General features: G+C 46.7%; 1 protein-coding gene across 2 annotated transcripts in view; it reads right to left on the bottom strand.

The window, feature by feature from the left end:
- LOC146822136 (cGMP-dependent protein kinase 2-like) overlaps window positions 1-24,006 on the bottom strand; it is a 256,757-nt gene that overhangs the window by 11,902 nt on the left and 220,849 nt on the right. The window contains exons 16-19 of one of the 2 annotated variants that reach the window (XM_085613248.1): window positions 22,524-22,665; window positions 19,356-19,519; window positions 10,724-10,843; window positions 7,342-7,404 (exon numbers count right to left, since the gene is read on the bottom strand). In XM_085613248.1, coding sequence (XP_085469374.1) covers window positions 7,342-7,404; window positions 10,724-10,843; window positions 19,356-19,519; window positions 22,524-22,665 — 489 coding nt within the window. The remainder of the gene's footprint in view (window positions 1-7,341; window positions 7,405-10,723; window positions 10,844-19,355; window positions 19,520-22,523; window positions 22,666-24,006) is intronic. The other variant, XM_085613249.1, reaches the window with a different exon arrangement.

Genomic DNA, 24,006 nt, shown 5'->3' on the forward strand with positions numbered 1-24,006 from the left:
CTTATAAGCAGGAGACAGGATCTTCTCACAGAAAGAATGTGAGAAGCCCCTGAATAGAAGATAAAGATACATAAACATACTACAGAATTCATTATTTTCCTAAATTCACATTTGTATTCCCAATATTGAAAGTAATGCTACTCTTTAGCACAAGTGTAATAATTCCTGTTTGTAAAGTGCAAACATATCACCTCCCCAGGCCTGGGGGCCGTCGGGGAGATTAAGTGAGCTACTGCCAGAGTCACATAATGCTGAACTGAGCTGTCGCCGGGGATTGAACCGTGAGCCCCGCGCTCCGGAGTCAGCCGCTCTAGCCTCTGGGCCACACCTCTCCCTCAGATGCAGGAAATGTGCAGAAGTACTACCTCAAATAAAATTGCTATATGCCTACGAGAATCGTGAAACATAGCATGCATGTTAAGGCTAATGAACACTTCAGGTTAATAAAAAAAAAACAATATTCAAATTCGAATATGCAATATATCAGTGCATGTGGTATATATATGCAAGGAAGCATAATATTATAGGCAACAGGAATACGTGGTTATGTTTTCTCAGGGTCTTTGTTGATCCACTGACCATTGACAACACCCTCAAGATCATGAAGAGCACCCATCCACTCAGGCTCACCCTCGGGCCCCTGCCCACACCACGTCTTCAACAGAGCCGGCAACTCCATCGCCCCCAAACTCTGCTGCACCATCAACTACTCCATCAATTCAGCCACATTCCGAGAAGACTGGAAACATGCAGAGATCAAACCCTTGCTGAAGAAACCCTCTACCGACCCAAAGGACATCAAGAACTTCAGACCCATCCCACTCCTCCCCTTCCCAGCCAAGGTCATCGAGAAGGCAATCAACGCCCAACTTTCCGAGGTCATTGAGGGGAACTACACTCGCAATTCGGCTTCCGAAGCAATTACAGTACAGAGACCACCCTACTCGCTGCCACAGTTGACATCCGCACCCTCTTCGACTGAGGCGGAACTGCAGTCCTCATCCTCCTGGACCTCTCGGCTGCCTTCGACACCGTCTCCCACCGCACCCTATGTACAAGACTCCACGACACAGACATCCGCGAAAATGCCCTGGAATGGATCCGTTCCTTCTTCACTGGCCAAACACAGAGTGTGAGGGTACCACAGTTCCTCTCGGAACCCACAGAAATCAGCTGCAGAGTGCCTCAGGGCTCCTCCCTAATCCCCACTCTCGTCAACATCTACATGGCCCCTCTCGCAGCCATCGTCAGGAAGCATGGACTCAACATCGTCTCCTACACTGACGACACCCAGCTGATCCTTTACCTCACGAATGAACCCACAGTCGCCAAGAAAAACTTCCACGACAGAAAGAGGGCTGTCGCCACCTGGATGAAGGACAGGTGCCTGAAGCTAAATTCAGAGAAGGCCGAAGTATCATCTTGGGCTCTGCCCCCTCTGCTTGGGACGACTACTGGTGGCCTGCAGATCTTGGAACCCCCCACACCCACGCACCACGCACAAAATCTCTGCATCATCTTGGACTCCTCGCTCACCATGAGCCGCCAGATCAACGCCGTCTCATCATCTTGCTTCCACATGCTACGCTGGCTCCAAAAGATCTTCAAGTGGATCACCCACACACTCCGGCAACACCCAGAAACTCCTCAAGAAACTGTAAAGCATCCAGAATGCCTCCGCCAGACTCATCCTCAAAATCCCCTGCTATTCCACATCACCAGCCACCGAGAGACCTCCACTGGCTCCCAGTCAACAAAAGGATCACCTTCAGGCACCTCACACACGCCTACAAAGCCCTACATGACACGGGACCTGCATACCTCAACCACCGCCTCCCATTCACGCACCCACCAGAGACCTCCGCTGCGCTCAACTGGCCCTAGCCGCCATCCCACGTATCCGCAAGTCCATGCCTGGGGGAAGATCCTTCTCCTACCTCCCAGCAAAGGCCTGGAACACCCTGCCTCTCCCCCTAAGGTAATCACCATTACTGGCCCAATTCAGGAAGGACCTCAAGACCTGGCTCTTCAACTGAACCACAGGGCCTTGCAATCTGCAGCCATCCCCCACCCAGCGCCTTGAGACCCTCACGGGTAGTAGTCACACTTTACAAGCCACTTGATTGATCCCTTGATATCTCATTAGAATTAAGCCCATTATTGTTGGGTGCCGGTGTGAGTGTTTACCACTGGAAGACTAATATGCATTTTTCCAATGGGTCTTCCTGAAGGCCTAGGAGATCCCGTCCAGCCCTTTCCATTACTGCCCAGGCTTGCGGTGCAGAGTGGAGATGTGTGTGTAAAGCCTCAAATGGGGCTGCCATCAGTGTAAGAGTTCTCCAAAAACAAAGACATGGATGAAATGCTTGAATTAATCTCTGCTGTTGATAATTGCTTGGTCTGCATCCCAATTCATCATTTTTTGCTCATAATGCTATGTCAGTTTCCACTAAGCCATATGCAAATCATTCTTGACCCAGCTCCAATGGGAACAGTCCAGCCCGCACTGCCAAGCCAGGTCCTCCCCCAACAGGAACACAAGCAAACCCAGACCAGTTTTGCCATTGCTAGGGGTCAACAGCCAAGGCCGAGGACTGACTCACAAAGGGACTTATGTGTAGTAAAGTTACAAGTGCAGAGTCTCTGCACGCGCAGTGGAATCTCTGCTCTCGGGGAAGAATCCCTGAACTTGGGGCGGAATCTCCACATGGCGCACTGCAAAGCATTTCCTGCATTTTATAGCTCCCTCTCAAATCTAACCAAATCAAGTATGAAGCCTACACACTCATAACTTTACCACACGTGAGTCCCTTTGTGAATAGGGTCCACAGTGAGAACGGAACCCAGGTCCGGGCACACTCGTCACACTTAGGGCATCAAATAAAAACGGGATGGATGGAGCTGCTTGAATCAATATGTCAACCACTGGCAATCCTTTGGGCTGCATCTCAATCCATTATTTTTCGCCCACCATGTCACCTGCGTTTGGACCAAACTAACAGGCCATGTCCTCCATAGGCCCTAATCAGGGTTGTTTGTGTTCAGGGAGTGCCAGGATTAGCACTTCAGGCTGGACTGTTCCTATTGGTGCACGACCAAGACTGGTTTGCATAAGGCTGAATCCAAACTGAGGTGACACAGTGGGCAAAAAACAATGGACTGCTATTCGTCCCTGTGTGATTGCCAATGGCTGAAATTAATTTAAGCATTCCATCCATCAAGTTGTAGCAGTGTAAGTGTTAGCATGCACTTGGCATTCTTTTGCATCTTGTTTTCTTTGTGAGGGGCTAGCTTTTCTGCAGCATGCATAACTTAGGGAGCTCAGGGAAGTTGCGTACCTCATTAAACTACAGAGGTCAGTCAGAGCCAGATCTGGTGGCTCAGTGGACTAATGCATCCACTGCAGGGGCCTGTTTTGACCTCATGGTCACAGGTTTAAATCCCAGCAGGTCCACTCATCCTTTCTGAAGTCTATAAAATGAGTACCATTGAGTTGAGTGACAATAAACATTTGTAATTCAGCGACTAGATACTCCTTTGGGGCTGAGCGTGCACTTTACAAATAAATATGTTATGTTATGTATGCTGCCTTCACTAAAATGGTATGGTTTAGTGATGCTGTCAGTTGTATCCACACATTTCGTGCACTGCTGTGTCAGAGAAGCATTCTTCGACTAAGGTATTAGCAGCAAAACATTAGATTTTAAGGCAGGCCCCAAGGGTATCATACAGTCTGCCCAGGAGAGTTTGTAAGGCATGGATGGTCATACAACAAAACATGTTTCCGTGACTCCAATAACCCAACCTATGGAATCCTGGTTATCACCCTGGGTGGAAACAGGGATCGAGCAGCAGGCACACGCATGATCATTCTCCAAGGAGACTTGCTACATCCAATAACCATGGACGTGTTGGTGAATATCTAGGCAGAGTCCCTTCCTGGATGTATGCTCAAATGCTGCAGTTCCAAGTTGTTTATGAAAATAAATATTTAAAGTCCCTAGCAAGAATTGGGTGTCGTCTTATTACACGTTGTAGTGCCATATTCTCCATCCTTGTTGTCATCCTTGGCTGTCTGTGCTTTTGTCTTACGGTCAGGGGACCATATCCTGTCAGAAGACTTGTAAGTCCACCTCTTATTTTAAGTGGCTCTAGCAATCCTCAGCCAATGCGATGCCTTGAAGATTCCCAGAATCTCAATGAATGGGCCGGGATACGGCAAACAGTATCTCCACCCTTCATGGGCCGGGACACGGCGAACAACATCTCCACCCTCCATGTGCCGGGACACAGCTAACAGCCTCTCCACCCTCCATGGGCCGGGACACGGCAAACAGCATCTCCACCCTCCATGAGCCGAGACACGGCAAACAGCATCTCCACCCTCCATGGGCCGGGACACGGCAAACAGCATCTCCACCCTCCTTGGACCGGGACACGGCAAACAGCATCTCCACCCTCCATGGGCCGAGACACGGCAAACAGTATCTACACCCTCCATGGGCCGGGACATGGCAAACAGCATCTCCACCCTCCATGGGCCGGGACATGGCAAACAGCATCTCCACCCTCCACGGGCCGGGACACGGCAAACAGCATCTCCACCCTCCATGGGCCAGGACACGGCAAACAGCATCTCCACCCTCCATGGGCCAGGACACAGCGAGCAGTATCTCCACCCTCCATGGGCCGAGACACGGCAAACAGTATCTACACCCTCCATGGGCCGGGACACGGCAAACAGCATCTCCACCCTCCATGGGCAGGGACACTGCAAACAGCATCTCCACCCTCCATGACCGGGACACGGCAAACAGCATCTCCACCCTTCATGGGCCGGGACACGGCGAACAACATCTCCACCCTCCATGGGCCAGGACACAGCGAACAGCATCTCCACCCTCCATGGGCCGGGACACAGCAAACAGCATCTCCACCCTCCATGAGCCGAGACACGGCAAACAGCATCTCCACCCTCCATGGGCCGGGACACGGCAAACAGCATCTCCACCCTCCATGGGCCGGGACACGGCAAACAGCATCTCCACCCTCCATGGACCGGGACACGGCAAACAGCATCTCCACCCTCCATAGGCCAGGACACAGCGAACAGTATCTCCACCCTCCAAGGGGCGAGACACGGCAAACAGTATCTACACCCTCCATGGGCCAGGACACGGCGAACAGTATCTCCACCCTTCATGGGCCGAGACACGGCAAACAGTATCTACACCCTCCATGGGCCGGGACACGGCAAACAGCATCTCCACCCTCCAAGGGCCGGGACACGGCAAACAGCATCTCCACCCTCCATGGGCCGGGACACGGCAAACAGCATCTCCGACCTCCATGGGCCGGGACACGGCAAACAGTATCTCCACCCTCCATGGGCCGGGACACTGCAAACAGCATCTCCACCCTCCATGGGCCAGGACACGGCAAACAGCATCTCCACCCTCCATAGGCCAGGACACAGCGAACAGTATCTCCACCCTCCAAGGGCCGAGACACGGCAAACAGTATCTACACCCTCCATGGGCCAGGACACGGCGAACAGTATCTCCACCCTTCATGGGCCGAGACACGGCAAACAGTATCTACACCCTCCATGGGCCGGGACACGGCAAACAGCATCTCCACCCTCCAAGGGCCGGGACACGGCAAACAGCATCTCCACCCTCCATGGGCCGGGACACGGCAAACAGCATCTCCGACCTCCATGGGCCGGGACACGGCAAACAGTATCTCCACCCTCCATGGGCCGGGACACGGCGAACAGTATCTCCACCCTCCATGGGCCGGGACACGGCAAACAGTATCTCCACCCTCCATGGGCCAGGACACGGCGAACAGTATCTCCACCCTTCATGGGCCGAGACACGGCAAACAGTATCTACACCCTCCATGGGCCGGGACACGGCAAACAGCATCTCCACCCTCCAAGGGCCGGGACACGGCAAACAGCATCTCCACCCTTCATGGGCCGAGACACAGCAAACATCATCTCCACCCTCCATGGGCCGGGACACGGCGAACAGTATCTCCACCCTCCATGGGCCGAGACATGGCAAACAGTATCTACACCCTCCATGACCGGGACACGGCAAACAACATCTCCACCCTCCATGGGTCGGGACACGGCAAACAGCATCTCCACCCTCCATGGGCCCGGGACACAGCAAACAGCATCTCCACCCTCCATGGGCCGGGACACGGCGAACAGTATCTCCACCCTCCATGGGCCGAGACATGGCAAACAGTATCTACACCCTCCATGGGCCGGTACACGGCAAACAGCATCTCCACCCTCCATGGGCTGGGACACGGCAAACAGAATCTCCACCCTCCATGGGCCGGGACACGGCAAACAGTATCTCCACCCTCCATGGGCCAGGACACGGCGAACAGTATCTCCACCCTTCATGGGCCGAGACACGGCAAACAGTATCTACACCCTCCATGGGCCGGGACACGGCAAACAGCATCTCCACCCTCCAAGGGCCGGGACACGGCAAACAGCATCTCCACCCTCCATGGGCCGGGACACGGCAAACAGCATCTCCGACCTCCATGGGCCGGGACACGGCAAACAGTATCTCCACCCTCCATGAGCCGGGACACGGCGAACAGTATCTCCACCCTCCATGGGCCGAGACACGGCAAACAGTATCTACACCCTCCTCGCCATTTCTGAAGGGGGCATTTATTGGTTAGCTGGGAATTCAATAATATGGAACTTTTGCTCGCCTTGGGTCCATCTTGGTAGACAATGGACAGATGGAAAAGTAAAGATTCCCACATCCTCCCTTGGTACTTCACAGAATCCCGAAGCATGTTTTAAGGTTTGGTGGACATATGTTCTCACAGGCTTTGGGTCAGTGACGTCATGGTACCAGAAACTGGAGTTGCGCCAACATTGCATTTTAAAACTTGAAAGTGACAGAAGTGATGAAGATGAATCAGAAAAATAAACATAAAAACTACTTTATAAAGAGGGTACAGCAAGCTCTTCTGCTTGCTAATATCAAATGGGAACACATTATTACTACAGGTTTGGGAGGAGTTCTAGTTCACAGTGAAGGAGGCTACCTCGACCTCCAGAAAGATCTTTAATGTAGCATGAAGTAGGACACTACATGCTACCAAAGGCTCAACACTGCAGAGAGATAGTCAAGAAGGTCCATCATTTCAAGGGCATCGTCTAACCACAGAAGATTGAAGGAGCCCCTACAAACCACACTACATTTGACAGACAAGGGGCGATCGCCTGATGAGCCCACAGGGCCATCCGTATCATTCATATGATAAATTTACAGACAAAAGACAACGCGTTCCTCCTACCTGTGCTTCCGGAGACCGCGTATTCCGTTTCTGTTGTTTCCTAACCTCTGACCCGGACGTGGCCTGAGAATAACAAAAGAGTTAAAGGAATTGAAAAGACATGCCAGGGCGTGCCCTCCTGTCATGTGCCTGAACCACTCTTGAGAACTCCTAAGTATTCAGAGTACAGACACATATGGCAGTGCAACTAGCCACCTTAAATTATTAGTTAAAAAAAAAATAATCCTACATAAACCTTATGGTGCAGCTCGTCTCATACCAGTGTTCCTCTTTCCAGAAGAAGCTGGCATTTTAACATAGTCTGTGAGTCAAAAACATATCATAAACCCGGCTCGAAATGTGTGCTTCAATAGTGCTTCAATAGTGTAATAGTTCCTATGTCTGGAGCATTAGCATCATTAACAAGTCTAAAATAAACATTGACAACGCCAATAGATCTGGCTTATAAATTAAAGTGCCTTTTGTGTCATTGATGGGGTTAGGCACTCAATGAGTCATCATACCTGCGCTCTGTCACTCACGCACCCATTCATCCACCCGCAAACTCATCCTTGCATTCAGCATTGGACACAACGACAATGAAACACACACAAGCTCAACAACAAACACAAGTTAAATTACAAGAATACAAATAGAAAAAAGAAAACATGGTGCTGTCTGAACAAAGCAGGAATATGCTTTCAATAGCAAAACTAAACGTAGCAGCGGGTGTCTGTCTTGCAAACGTGTTGTACATAGACTATCGATATTTAGCATGCCCACCACATATGGAAGCAGCGTATTGGTCATTCTGGAACAGTACAACAACCAACACCAAAATACTTCCCTAGAAATGTAATATGTGGGATTGCATGTAACAAAGCACCTGATTGGCAGCTTTAATATGGTGCAAAAACAATGCCCACTGAAGGGGGTTTTGGCTTTAACATATGTGTTACATAGTAAATAAACCAGGCCTACGAGCTTTGATGTTACTTTTCATTAATGACAGCTAAGACCTCTGGCATCTGAAATACCTTTTCCTAGTGACCCAATCAGTCTTATGGCTGTTGTCCTTGTCTTGTCACGATAACCAACCCAGACCCACTGTCTTGAGCTTCAGCTTTGGCTCAGGACAACCATCAGACATATGTTGGCAGGGACACCCCAAAATGTCTAACCCCAATAAAGTAACCCCCACATTTCAATGAATCAGAGCCGTGTTAAACCTCGATTTTATGAGGCAATATGTCCCGAGGTAGGGCGTCTCCCAGCATATCGACATTACAATCAGTCGAGTAAAATGGCCACTCAATAACTGATTTCTAGATCAGTGGAATAGTTTAAAGGGTTTATTACAAAACTAAAGAAGTGCGGTGGAGAGTCAATGCCATGAAGGTTCCCAGTAAACAGATTATTACAGAGAAGTGCAAAATCAAAAATATTCCCAAGTGGGCAGCCAAATGAATAGAGAAACGGGCAGCATCCCTGAAGCATCTAAGTCTTTGGGAAAAGCCTCTGGCTCACACCCAAAATTGAGGGTTTATATAAACTATGTTTGCACATTATAGCACTAAGGGGAACATGCATCAAACTAATTACCGGTCACAAAGGGGACGATTCGCAGAATTGGCCACTTTGCGACCGGTAATTCGCCTTTTGGGATGCATCAAGTCCGAAGCCATTTGCACAATAGGTCAGCACAAAATTTGTGATGACCTATTTTGCAAATGCAGTTAGGGAATCACAATTTGCACTGCAAGAAGCAATCTTAGACTTTGCATTAAGGAATCTCTAATTACCAACATCAAGTTCATGGTAATTTGCAATTCCTTCGAAAAATGCACGAAATTGCATTTTTCTAAGTGGCATGTGGCGCACATGCATGCCCTTGAGGCATGTGTGTGCGCCACATGAGCACACAAGCCAATTTTGGGAGTGCATCAAGGTGGCCTTTTGGCCCCCAAGCACCCTTGAAATTGAATGCGCAATTTGCGATTACCTTTTTGGTAATCCCCTTTTCCCATTCATTCCTACGGGCCGGGAAGGCATTCCCTATTAGCGAATCGCAATTAGGATGACGGCAGTTGGAGTTTAAACCTGTGAGGGGATTCTGACATGGTTCCGATGGGCTTAAGAAGACTGTCGGGCCATCAGAAAGTTTGCAATTTAGGAAAAAGCTGAAAACCTGGCTCTTCCCGAGGGAGGAGTAAAATACAGCTATCGCTATTATTGACCCGCTCTGACACCAACCCCCTTTCCTTTGGTTTGGTCGTCTCTCTGCACAATGACGATATGGTAATCTCCAGCGCCAGGATACCCGTTGGGTGACAGTGCGCTATACAAGTCCAGCTTACATTACATTCCATAATACCTGAATGATGGAGGCTCTGCAGTCGGGATTATGATGTCTGTTTCTGACAGCCATGCCATGTTGGCCTTCCCGACATAGAAAGGCTGTCGGAAAGTGACATTGGGGGCCCATAGCAGGGCCTCCAGGCACTCCGCATTTGGGCCTGGGGCCTACCTATTTTGTCTTCCTAAACATCCCTGCGCCGTTTGGCAAGCACCTGTAAGGTGGCTGCCACACGGTGCAGGGATATTTTAAAACATCCATTTTTCAAAGGAAGCTTTTGCTGCTGGTCTTTTCCGCCCGCTACACAAGCTTCGATTGTGAAATGGATGTTTGCAACCACCCATAGTAATAGTATGGTCGGAACTGCTGACCTAAGGTCAGGAGGTTCCTTTCCGCAATGATGTCGGGTGAACGACAATTCGCCCGACATCGTAGTAAGGCCCCTAGTTTTAAGGCATCTTTATTTATTGCTTGGATTTTCATGACTTGCCCAGAACTCGCTCGCAGCCCTTCAGTGGGTCACACAGTTTGGGTAGCACTGCCATAACCAATTCAGTGCTTCTGTATTGAGTATAAGCTTTGCCACAAGTCAAAAAGCTCATTATAGCTACTCTTTTTAATAGAGGCACACAATACTGACCCAGTGAAATCCTGTACTCAGGGGAACCAATATGTAGGTGATGCCTCAGCCCCTCTCAGCAGGGCTCTGAAAGCTCTTTTCTGTTGATCACATAAATCTCTGTTGACAGCTGTGCTGTCAAACCAGGTCTCAACAGGCTGCTAATATGCATCACAAATATGCGTAGCTTCCAGTACTTAGTCACAAACAAGCTCTCTCTTCCAGTTCTTAATCAGAAACAACCTCTGCAGCTTACAGTACTTTGACACAAAGAAGCTCTGTAGCTATGAGTACTTTGATACAAAGAAGCTCTGTAGCTGTGAGTACTTTGTCTCAAACAAACCCTGGTGGCTTATAGTATTTTGTCACAGGACTTTCTCGCAGGCAGTCTCTTCGCTTCAGCCCACCTCTTCCCGCCAGGGATGTACCTGCAGAGTTTGGAGATGAGGGAACAGGAAGCCTCACTCAGGGACCTGGGAAAGTTGATGACACCATCCAGGATTTTGCCGTAGATCGTGCGCGGATCTGAATTATTGCAGAAAGGGGGTCTGTGATAGAGACAAAGATAACCATTAATCAGGACTCTCCATGGTCATACAACACATCCTGAGACATCTATAGTCAAACGCAGAGCGGGTCTTGAAATTAGAATTACAGATCCAACTGATATGATCCTATGTGGTGAGCAGTAAGTGGTTCGATGTCTTACTGAATTCATGGATCCATGGATTAAATCCACATATAAACTGGAGGTTACGAATTTCAATCCTGGTAGATCCACCCAGCCTGTCACCTCTCTAGCATCAGTTATAAGAGAGACATGAGGCTCCCTCATTCAACACCTAGAAGCTATTCAGGTATTTGCTATATTTGCTATATAAATGTACTCATACTTCCTGGTGGACTCTATATCCGACACCTATAGTCGCAATATCCTGGCCCCTGTAATACTGGCATTAATGTAAGTACATCATGTTCATTTTATCAATATTTCAGAGAGACAGCAACAGAGCCGGACGTTCCTTCTCCTGTCTCGCTGCAAAGTCCTGGAACAACCCCCCGCTTCGCCTACAGACCTCATCCTCGCTGCAGTAATTCGGGAAGGTACTCAAGACCTGGCTGTTCAACTGAGAACCTGCAAAAGCACCCTCAACGCCTGGATATCCTCACATGTGATTAGCCGCACTATGCAAATCCCGATTGAATGATTGATTGATTGATCAGTGCGTTGAGGCATAATTATTTAATACACGTTTAATTAAGTAGTCAGAAATATATGTAATGGAACAAGTGGTGCTGAAACCATTTTCAGAGTTGTGGGGCTGCCATCAATTTTCCATCACTGAAGTCATAGGGATTGTGAAAATTCCAATTGTCACACAAAGAGCAAATGCTGCAAACGAGCCACGCCCATTCGGCAAGAGTTGTAAGAGTGTCGGATGTAACTGGTGGTGAATTTTGGAGCACTATGTCACCAACATATTACTAACACATGGCATGGTTGCCACTGTCATTTACGGACAGCACCTTTCGCATTGGAATGGCAACTAACTTTGCACAGACATGCAGTTTTACTGCTAAAACTATATAGTGCATAAACGATAATGTGTGGAAATCGGGTTTCAGCGGATGTGTCGCCATTTGTGCACCACCAAGCAAGTGCGATGATTTGTTTTGATCCTATGAAAATCTTTGTTTCTATCACACTTCAGAATTATTCTAAAAAAGTGGTTCATTGTGCTTTCTGATTAAATATTACGCAATATTTCTACAGTTCATATAGAAATATTAAAATGTTACTTTGTGTTAGAAAAACGAACATCCTACCGCATTTACTTTCACAATCCCTGGATCGCAGCCAGATTCTCAGAAAGTTCAATTTACGAAATCCTCTCACTTTGCAGACAAAGAAAAGTAATCACCAATCCCCATGGTAAAAACATAAGAAGGAGTTTATCAGAAACAAAGCCTGCCATTTGACCTCTGTCTTTGAACAAAGAGTAAATGTGACAAGATGAAAACAAAATGTAAGACCATCTAATCGCCCATTCACCTTCAGGGCTCGAGCATGGTTATTTTGGGGGTGCTGCCTCACGCCAGCACCCCTACCTCCAGAGCCTCTGAATAGAACCCGGATGATGCAGCTTCATGCTATGATTTTCAGAGACAACTGATCACAATAAGAGAGCAGATAAAATGTTAGAACGAACAGTGCAGCGGTCCTGGCCTCAGCGTTTGTAAGGCAAAATATCCCTGTCAAAATATCGACTGGCAGATATATTATGACCATAAAATCGACTACCAACATATTGTCAAGGAGATTGAAGATTTATTATTACCAACTGAAGACAAGGAAGTTGATGTCCATCTGAGTCAGATATGTCATCACCAAACTGTTGCTGAAGCCTTCAGCTTTAGTGCCCAAAGGTCCAAGTGGGACAAAGTCAACATTTGTAACACAAAAGGCGTCTTCACCGCTATGATGTATTCTATACATCACGTTGACCCAAGCGCTGCGTTCAAGAGTAATCGCTTCTTTGGTGCTTGGGGTCTCCAGCGAGAAACCAAGGAGGCTGTAGCAGATGAGAGCTGGTTATCGGTGGCTGGTTAGGTGGCGTCTTTTGCAGAGAGCTTTGGTGCCTTGTCCTATTGCTCCGGAATCCATAAAATCGACCTTGTTTAGGATTTGAAGGAGTGGGTGATATCTCATAAAATGGAGGTCACCCACCCAAAGCAGCTGTTCCCACATCTGCTAGAGTCAGAGAAGCGCTGGGTCTGTACTTGGTGGAGCCCCAGCTGACTACCGTTACCGTTGTAATCTGCTGACCTGGTGGCCCTTCTGCCTCTGGGGCAGCAGGTCACAGGGGTGCTCACCCCTCCATATTTAGGGCATGGCGTCCGTTACTCGCTTTCCACTCCTCAGGCCATCATCTGAGGAGTGGTGGTCCTGGGCAGGGAAAACACAAAATGGTCCCCCCACCGTGCAAGGAGGTCAACTCCACAGACGAGAGGCTTTATTTTTTAGTTTTCTGATAACACAATCTCAGCCTAGCAGGCACATGAAACACGAGGCCTACTTCGCAAGGGATCAGTGCATTCAGTGGAACGCCACAGGAGTGCCCCCCCTGAAGGCACAGAGATCTCCACCTTCTTAGTGGCAATACTTAAAATTGGTGGGAGGTCTTCTGTCAGAGGACCTCTGCTGACCTGATGAGCTAGTGGGCCGCCTGCCAGGCTCTAAATGAGCCTGTAAGACCCAATATTTCTTGATGGTAGGAAAGTCACTCTTTTTTCTGACAGCTCCCAGGAGCTATGGGGAGGCCTCTGGGGCCCAGGTCTGTCTCCAACCAGGGCCCCAGAGGGTCCAGTGAGGTCAACTCCAAAGTGGACAGCTGGTTCCCTATGTATGATGGAGCCTTTCTTCTGCCTTTTGTGTCCCTGAGACAGTGAACATGAGTGCAGCCAGATGACCACGAGTGCAAGTGGAGCTCAGTCCTTCAGGATTCTTCCCCAGCAGGTTCAGGAAAAATTCTCCTTTTTCCGACATACTTCATCGTCCAGACAGTTTCTGAGTTGGCAATGGTGCTGCGCTATTTGTTTTGCTAACGTTCTACCAAGTGATTGAGGTCTCCATAGTCTAATTTCTGGCAGGATTTCCACCAAACCTCAACTCACTTTTTCCTGTTTCATCTGTAAATTTTACCAGAGTCGCTGATTCAAAATGGCTGAAGTCAGGCTTCTCTCTCAGGAGCCCTCATCCCATTCTCATATCCACCCTTATGGGAATGAGGAACCAGCCTCTTTGCCTGATTTGGGACCAGTCTCCACTCCTGCTTTCGGCAGAGTGAGTGCCTGAGAGACCCCTATTGATAAAAGGCTGTCACCTGAGCCCCTACCTGTGGCTCCTTATGTGAAAAGGAAGGCTGGAACTATTGTCCTTTGTGTTACCTTCTGTTCCTGCTCCTCCCACATGGTCCATCTCAGATGTTTGCATGACAAGAGGCTTCTTGGCATCATGTCCTCTGGCAGGCCAACACCTCACACCTAATTGGAATGTTAATCACAGCCACTGTAGGAAAGGCAGGACAGCAGAACTGCTTCAGTCTTGTTTGGCTTTCATGCAGCACAAAGTTTACTCTTTAAAAGTTACTTTTAACATATAAATACCAAAAACCTACATTCGCTACTTACTTTAATTTTTGGGAAATGTAACGTTTACTATTCCCCAATTTTAAAAATAGAGTTTTATTTACAATTAGACCTTCTCAAGGGAAAATTAGACTTTACCCAGTTAGTGTCGAAAGGCATTTGGCAGTTGTGCTCTACTGTGACTAATTGGTCCATAATATTTAGTATATGCCACCCTTATCCATAAAGCACTCAGCTTTGTAAGCTTAAAGGACACACTTAGGGGGTGACGCATCTAAAGTACCAATGTAAGTTAATAACATTACACAGCATTTTTTTCTGATACGTGTTACTGCAGTGGTTTTATCTGTATCCTGCCAGGACACGGTGGTGTTCCCTGGAGCCACACTTTTGAGTCACATATGTGGATGGTGTAAATATATCCTACAGCCCACATATGACTTTTAACTACCACTCCACTGGTGCGCATTTCACGCCCATGCACAATTGCCTAACTAGAGAATTTAAAAAAGCCAGTTAGGGTACCCCAATTTTACAATATGTTCTATGGGGAAAACGCACACTGTGAGACTATATGGCAGTGTTAAATCAAATAAAGTCCTAATACCCGCAAAACCCATCCAGAAAGGGGGGAATCCTTACAAAAAAGTTGGGGGCATAACTAAAATGACGGCGATAAATAAACGCAAAGCGCGCTTAGTGCTTTGTCATTTATCGCAGTCTATCTCTGGAATTTCTCACCCTGGTAACGCGTTATTAACAACACGTTACTCAAGGGCGATAAAAATTCCAGAGATAGCGGGAAATCGCAGTTTTGCAGGGAACATCGCTGGGTTTCCTGCTGTGTTCTGCAGCTGTGTACACAACCCCCAAAGGAGATGTGGGCAGTAGAAGAGTTGTCTTAGTTACCGCTGCTTGGAATGCTGACCCGCGGAGGCATTTTATAACCTTATAATCCAAGGGAATAAACCCCAGTGCATGAATTTGGCATCTTCATCCTGTGGGGTGGAAGATAAAGATGGTCAGATCTTGCACACGTCTATGGTGGTAGGTGCCTGGTGGAGCTAGGGTCCTTTGGCACCAGTCTGCACTTGGTGTCAATAATGTTGTTCAGCATGGGGAGTAGTGAAGCCTCTCAGATCTCTGTGGGCATCTTGAAGTCATCGGCTAACAAGGGTACAACTGATCACATGTAGTACCCGTAGGCCAGAACAGGGTCACGTAGACCAGTCTCAGCTTGGACAGGAGTGACCACAGCTGTGCCCTTTTACAACCCAACCCACATCATCAACTCACCTAATATTCCTTAAAATAATTTTGCCTTTGGGAAGGTTTCCTCAGAGGCCACTTTCCCCATCGGGGTCTTTGTTAGGCACCTTACAGGGAAGGGGATGTGTGGACCAGTGAGGGACCACATACAGGGATGGGACTTAAGGTTCTAGCGCTCCCACACCTGATGGCGTGGCTACAGCTGAGCCCAACAGCTGAGCCTTGCTTGATAAGCAGACTCACCAGTGTCAGAAGCAATGCTGGCAGTGCCTGGAGCTATGTTGGACAGCGGCCACCAGGAGATCGAACACAGTGGTTGGAAGCCATGACTCTGCCAATCATCGGTTCACCAGTAAGTAGGGCTGCACGTACAGGGGAATCTGGAGGTGGCTGCTTGGGGGTGCCTGGGGACTCAATGATCGCTTTGAGGTTGCTTGGAGCCCAATTGATTCCATATGCCACAGATCAGTACATGAGGGAACCTCGAAAAGGAGTTAGTTTGCAGGCAGCATAACCCAAAGTTCCTTCTTCCAAGGGTTGTAGTACAAAGCAATACAAATGTTTCTTTCAGGACAAGCCTAGGGGGCTGAGACCACACCTTGTGCATCATAGCGCCTTTCCAGCTCTGGGGACACCCAGCAGCAATAAAGCAACAGGCTTAGTCATTCAACAACCATTCTCTGGATCTCTGCACTAAGGACTCCTACTTTCACTTATATGACATTTGATCCTTGACTACTTGTAGGCTGCTCACAGAAACAGAGTGGCTCATGGTCGACTGACGCTTCCAAGTATCAGTACAAGTGCGCGTGCTTCCTTAGGTCATGGTCCTTTTATGTATTCATCCATCTACATCAATGCTCTTGGGGGCTATTTATGAGAGCCCTGTGTCACTTTTGTACCAATGTAAAGTGATAAATGCGTAACGCAGAATTCTCATAAAGATCTATGAAGCCACGCAAAGCCACCTTGCGTGGCCTTGAGTGGTCTTTCGAATCATGAGTAAGGTGATGCAGAGCAAATCACTGTGTCGCCTTACTCTGCGCACAGGAGGCCTTCCATGGGCGTTGCGGTGGGTTTTCTCAATGCAATACCTATGGAATTTGAAGCTGTCACAGATTTACAAAGTGATGTAGACCTGGGGAAGCACCAAATCCGTAACGAGGAGAAATTTCTTTTTTTCTCCTTGTTGTTTCCTCTTTCAATGTGTGCTGCATTCTGAAGCACCATAGAAAGAGGAAAACGCTTCTCAGGATTGCTTTTGTGCAGGAAGGTGCCCCTTCACAACACATCACAGGCAGCCATGCACCGTGGTGCAAGGCTGCCTATGTTGGCACTAGGCTGCCAAAATGGCGCTAGCGCAGGGAGAAAGGGCAGGAATGCACCGTATTGCCTAAATACGGTGCATTCCTGCTCTTTCACTTTGGCAAAGGCAGCGCAGCAAGGTGACGACGCCAAAATCCCATAAATAAGCCCCACAGTGTTCAGAGCACAGAATGGCCTTAACCCATAGACTCTCACCCGTCACTGTTTGAAAGGTGCGCCATGGCGCAAGCAGGGACAGCCCCATGTATACTAAGGTTCCAGTAGGGCATGGAACTGGTCTGACTGCACAATCTGGCCAAGGGCAGTCAGGTCCAGCTGTGCAGGTAAGCTTCAGGGAAAACACAGTGTCAGAAACAGCAATTCTTGATTCCGGGTCCCAAGAAAGAGCAGGCAGACGTTGGAGCTCTACGTCCAAGAGAGGGCAGGAAAAATACTGAAAAGTAGCATAAAATGGTGTAAACCACATGCACTTTGAAAAAACGTCCATTAAAATGGAGCATAAAAAAAGAAGGCGCTCATATGCATATAAAGTGGAAGACCCTGTGGGCGTGCACACCAATCAGCATTTAAAGTCTGCTTCTCTGCCCTATGGCAGAACATCTCAAGAGCAGGGACTATGAGGGCACATCACCTTCACGCTACTCTACTCCATTAAATGCCTCCTATGTAACCTTCTCCAATGAGAAACAAGATAACCTAGAAATTAAATGTATATGCAAGGCAAGGCTAAGATGCATATTAGAAATTAAATGTACACGCAAGGCTAGAATAAGATGTATATTATAAATGTAATGCATATGCAAGGCTAGAATAAGATGTATATTAGATATGAAATGCAAGGCTAGGCTAAGATATATATTAGAAATGAAATATACATGCAAGGCTAGAATAAGATGTATATCAGAAATTAAATGTACATGCAAGGCTAGAATAAGATTAATATTAGAAATGAAATATCTATGCAATGCTAGAATAAGATGTATATTAGAAATTAAATGCAAGGCTAGGCTAAGATGTCTTTTAGAAATGAAATATATATGCAAGACTAGAATAAGATGTCTATTAGAAATGAAATGTACATGCAAGGCTAGAATAAGATGTATATTAGAAATGAAATGCATATGCACAGCTAGGCTAAAATGTATATTAGAAAAGAAATGTACATGCAAGGCGAGAATAAGATATATATTAGAAAAGAAATGTACATGCAAGGCTAGAATAAGATATATATTAGAAATGAAATGTACATGCAAGGCTAGAATAAGATGTATGTTAGAAATGAAATGTACATGAAAGGCTAGAATATGATGTATATTAGAAAAGAAATGTACATGCAAGGCTAGAATAAGATATATATTAGAAAAGAAATGTACATGCAAGGCTTTGCTAAGATGTATATTAGAAATGAAATGTACATGCAAGGCTAGAATAAGATATATATTAGAAATGAAATGTACATGCAAGGCTAGAATATGATGTATATTAGAAATGAAATGTACATGCAAGTCCAGAATAAGATGTATAATTGAAATGAAATGCAAGGTTAGGCTACGATGTATATTAGAAAAGAAATGTACATGCAAGGCTAGAATAAGATATATATTAGAAAAGAAATGTACATGCAAGGCTAGAATAAGATATATATTAGAAATTAAATGTACATGCCAGGCTAGAATAAGATGTATGTTGGAAATAAAATGCATATGCATGGCTAGGCTAAGATGTATATTATAAATGAAATGTACATGCAAGGCTAGGCTAAGATGTATATTAGAAATGAAATGTATATGCAAGGCTAGGATAAGATGTAATATAGAAATGTAATGTATATGCAAGGCTAGAATAAGATGTACATTAGAAATGTACATGCAAGGCCAGGCTAAGATATATATCAGAAATGAAAAGTATATATGCAAGGCTAGGATAAGATGTAATATAGAAATGTAATGTATATGCAAGGCTAGAATAAGATGTACATTAGAAATGAAATTTATATGCAAGGCTAGGCTAAGATTTATATTAGAAATGAAGTTTATATGCAAGGCTAGGCTAAGATGTATATTAGAAATAAAATGTATATGCAAGGCTCGGCTAAGATGTATATTAGAAATGAAATGTATATGCAAGACTAGGATAAGATGTGAATTAGAAATGTAATATGTATGCAAGGTTAGGATGATATATACATTTTACAGTGATACAACCTCCCTAGACATAAACAATTACTCTTTTATTGGTCCCTGTGACTATAGAACAAATAATGTGTCGCTATGGGCTCCACATGCATGACCCAAAGACAATAAAGGTGGTACTCACCGTCCCACCAACATTTCAAAGGCCAAAACTCCCAACATCCAGAAATCCACTGCAAAGTCATGCCCCTGGTTACGCAGTATTTCAGGTGCCAGGTACTCTGGGGTCCCACAGAACGTGTACGTCTTTTCCCCTTTCCGTAACTCCTTTGCAAAACCGAAGTCCACCTGCAAGTGCATAACACAAGCATCTGAATACCCATCTCACCACATGGCATAAGAAGATGACGTAAACACACACGCATTCAATGCATAGTTGAACTGAGACCAAAAGTCCTAAGACTAAGGACTTTTGGTCTCAGTTAACCTAAAGACCAAAACTTAAGTTTAACTGAGACAAAAGCCTAACTTTACTACTCATAAATGCCCTTTTGAATACCGAAAGTCATAAAGTTAGACTTGAGTCTCAGTTTACCTTTGTGAATCGGGCCCTACATATCTCAGGCATTGCTTTTGGCTGAATATTTGGAGAATGAAATTTCCAATTGTTTTAAACAAATTCGTTTTTCCCCTTGGACATGCTTAAGTGGCATGCGAAAAGCCTTCCACGCTCTTATGGTGAACACAGGGTCCCTTCCCATGGCTACCAGGCTCCCAATCATATATCACCAGACAAAAGGGGAGAGGGTGTAGCCTAATGGTTACGGCAGTGGACTTCAAATCTGGGGAACCAGGTTCAAGTCTCAGCAACGACGCTCAACATTCTGTGATTCTGAGCAAATCCCTTAATCTCCATGTGCCTAACAACAATGAATGTGTCCTCATGTAACGCAACTGGTGCTCATGTAAAGTGCTCTGAAACCTGATTTCGGGTCAAGTTTGTGCTATATAAAAATTAAAGAAAACAAAAAGTAATATTTTTTGGCTAAAAACATATTGAATTCTTTGTTAACCGGTTGCAGCAGTCAGACAGTCTCAAAGACTTCAACCTCTTGTGGGACAGACTGAAGGACTATTTCCTCAAAGACAATCAGCTCGAACGATACTGAAATTTATTTATGAAATTTAGTCCCTTGTGGGCAGCTCACAGGATCACCAAGTCAGCATAGGCAGTGACCTTTGCTCAACTGACCAGTGTCCAAGCAATAAAGGACACTGACCATAGACAGCTCGACTCTATGAGCCCCCACTTCAATGGAGTCTTACATTCGAGGCAGTAAAGGACACCGAGCGCAGGCTGCTCGACTCTATGATACTTCACTTCATAGGAGCCTTACATTCGAGGCAGTAAAGTACACCGAACGCAGACTGCTCGACTCTGTGATCCTTCCCTTCAATGGAGCCTTACATTCGAGGCTATAAGGGACACCGAACGCAGACTGCTCGACTCTGTGATCCTTCCCTTCAATGGAGCCTTACATTCGAGGCAATAAAGGACACCGAGCGCAGACTGCTCGACTCTATGATCCTTCCCTTCAATGGAGCCTTACATTCGAGGCAATAAAGGGCACCGAGCGCAGACCGCTCGACTCTATGATCCTTCCCTTCAATGGAGGCTCACATTCGAGGCAATAAAGGGCACCGAGCGCAGACTGCTCGAATCTGTGATCCTTCCCTTCAATGGAGCCTTACATTCGAGGCAATAAAGGACACCGAGCGCAGACTGCTCGACTCTATGATCCTTCCTTTCAATGGAGCCTAACATTCGAGGCAATAAAGGGCACCGAGCGCAGACCGCTCGACTCTATGATCCTTCCCTTCAATGGAGGCTCACATTCGAGGCAATAAAGGGCACCGAGCGCAGACCGCTCGACTCTTTGATCCTTCCCTTCAATGGAGCCTTCCATTCGAGGCAATAAAGTGAACCGAGCGCAGACCGCTCGACTCTATGATCCTTCCCTTCAATGGAGCCTTCCATTCGAGGCAATAAAGGACACCTAGCGCAGACCGCTCGACTCTATGATCCTTCCTTTCAATGGAGCCTTCCATTCGAGGCAATAAAGGACACCGAGCGCAGACCGCTCGACTCTTTGATCCTTCCCTTCAATGGAGCCTTCCATTCGAGGCAATAAAGGGCACCGAGCGCAGACCGCTCGACTCTTTGATCCTTCCCTTCAATGGAGCCTTCCATTCGAGGCAATAAAGGACACCGAGCGCAGACCGCTCGACTCTATGATCCTTCCCTTCAATGGAGCCTTCCATTTGAGGCAATAAAGGACACCGAGCGCAGACCGCTCGACTCTATAATCCTCCACTTCAATGGAGCCTTACATTCAAAGCAATAAAGGGCAGTGACCACAGACAGCTCGACTCTATGATCCTCCACTTCAATGGAGCCTTACATTCGAAGAAATAAAGGGCAGTGACCACAGACAGCTCGACTCTATGATCCTTCACTTCAATGGAGTCTCACATTCTGAGCTTTCAGAGTTAGTTTTCTGCTCAACAGTGAAAAAGTCACTGATGTTCTAAGCAAAACAGCACTGGTCAAAACCAATTCAAGTTTATAGCCTTGAAAAAGATAACACTCTGCTTCAATGAACGAAAGGCGCTATATACCACTGAAAGGAGTTGGATGAAATCCTGCGGTGGAGTCTGCGTCACATGCTATAGCTGCCTGTGGGCCTTATTCTACCAGGAAGGGACTGAATGGGAACACAAATACTCTATCTTAACAACAGAAGCACCATGAGCCTTGGTTGTGGAAGTTGTGCTGTTCCAAATCCAATGACAAGGACAAGGGATCCTGTGTTACCTAACAGGGGAGACTCCTTTGTAACGTTGAGGCTGAAAGGTACTGAGTTGGGTGTCATTTGTGTGTGTCCACGCTTGCCGATAAAAGAAACACAATGCATATGCATCCTGAGAAACACAATGCGCACACATCCTGAGAAACACAATGCACGTAAAATCTTAGTGCCTCCAACTGGACTTCTGGAGTTCAGGAAACACCTCCTCAAATAGGCACGGACCTTGAATCCTTGAGTCCAAAGGTTTTCTATCAGAAAAAAAGACAAACTTTGTTTTTGTGACACTACCACAGGGGAATAAGAAATGTTTTCCATGGCAGTTATGGAGCTTAGCCATGTCATGAATGTAGCTTTTATTGTCATGTATAGTCCATCTCCAGGGCACGTAATCACACATGGAGCCTATCAGTGGGCACTCACACTTTCCACATAGACTTCGCTCCATACAGCACAGGCGCCATTACATCTCTCCACAAATTTACCATTTTCACGTATCCGTGCTTATCCAGCATGAGATTCTCAGGCTTCAGGTCCCGATAAATGACTCCGTTAGTGTGCAGATACTCCAGTCCCTCTACAACGCAGGCACAACAGAAGACAGCTACTTCCTCAGGGAACGTCTTCCTAAAAACAGATCAGGTCACAGTTTTGGTTTTTACATTAGCAACACTTTGATAGAACCTCTAGGTAATGTAAGACTTGTGGCTTGATTTAGGGTTTTGCAGTTTCATCTCTGTCAATCAGGGTGGTGGAGCACATTATATCCGCCACTCTGAGGGGAGAGAGGAGTTGACCTAACGGTTAGGGTGGTCGACCTCGAGTCTTGGTAACTGAGTTCGAGTCTCAGCAACGACGCTGAACATCCTGTGACGCTGGGAAAATCACTTAATCTCCCCGTGCCTAACAAAAATGAATGTGTCCTCATGTAACGCAACTGGTGCTATGTAAAGCGCTCTGATACCCGATACCTTCGGGTCAAGTTCGCGCTATATAAAACTCTGTAAAAAAAAATAATTCCAAAAATGGACAGAGGACCATCATATTAAGAGATCACTGTTGATCCAGCGATGCTCTTTCTACTTTCAGAGGAACTGCGGTGACGGGGTTGTATGACGGAACCTCGCATACATTTACCATGCATGCCTTTACAACGTAGTCTCTACTCCAACTGAGATGTTACCACACATCCTTTTACCACGCAAGTTGTTACAACGACTTGCCGTTGGGGGCGTTTGACTTTCTAATAGTATAATTTACTATTCTAACTCCAGTCTATGCAACAGTAGGGAAGGTGTTGGACTTAAAATCCAACACCAGTCCAACAATGCTTTCCCTAAGGCAAGTTGTTGTGCTGGCTTGTGTGATTGAGGAAAGCATGGCTATCACAGCAGTCAGGGTAGTGACTGCGTTGTAAAGGCAGATCCTGGTAGTGACTCCATAGGTACCACAAGTAAGGGGGATGGCCATTGTCGATTTTGACAGCAGTCTACCAAATTTGTTGTTTTCAAAAACAAAAAACAAACTACCAAAATCAGAGTTGGTTTTTGAAAAACAAATCACTAATGACCTCCACCCCAGGGTAGTTTTTTCTGTGGGTGTCATTATTTGAATGTTTCCGTTCATCTCCGCCAGGCTTTCCATGGTGGTGACGGATACAAAAAAAGGGCATCAGACCACCTGCCCTAAATAGGGCGGGCGGTGTGATGCCCTTACTCCACCAGCCAATCAAGAGTAAGCTTTCTACCAACAGAGCCAACAGGAGCACCGCTGACAGAAAGCTGATGGTCTACCCTACTTATAACAGGGTGGGTGAACTGAGGGTTTGAGAAACAGGCTACTCCATCACTGGAGTACCCTGTCAGCCAAACTCTCAATCAGATTGTCTGTTTCCATTGACAATGAAGAGATTTTGGGTGTCAGAAGTATAATCCAATGGGGCCAGCCAGTCTAGATACCACTCTCATG

Source organism: Triturus cristatus, chromosome 6 (genome assembly GCF_964204655.1).
Source record: "Triturus cristatus chromosome 6, aTriCri1.1, whole genome shotgun sequence".
NCBI lineage: Eukaryota > Metazoa > Chordata > Amphibia > Caudata > Salamandridae > Triturus > Triturus cristatus.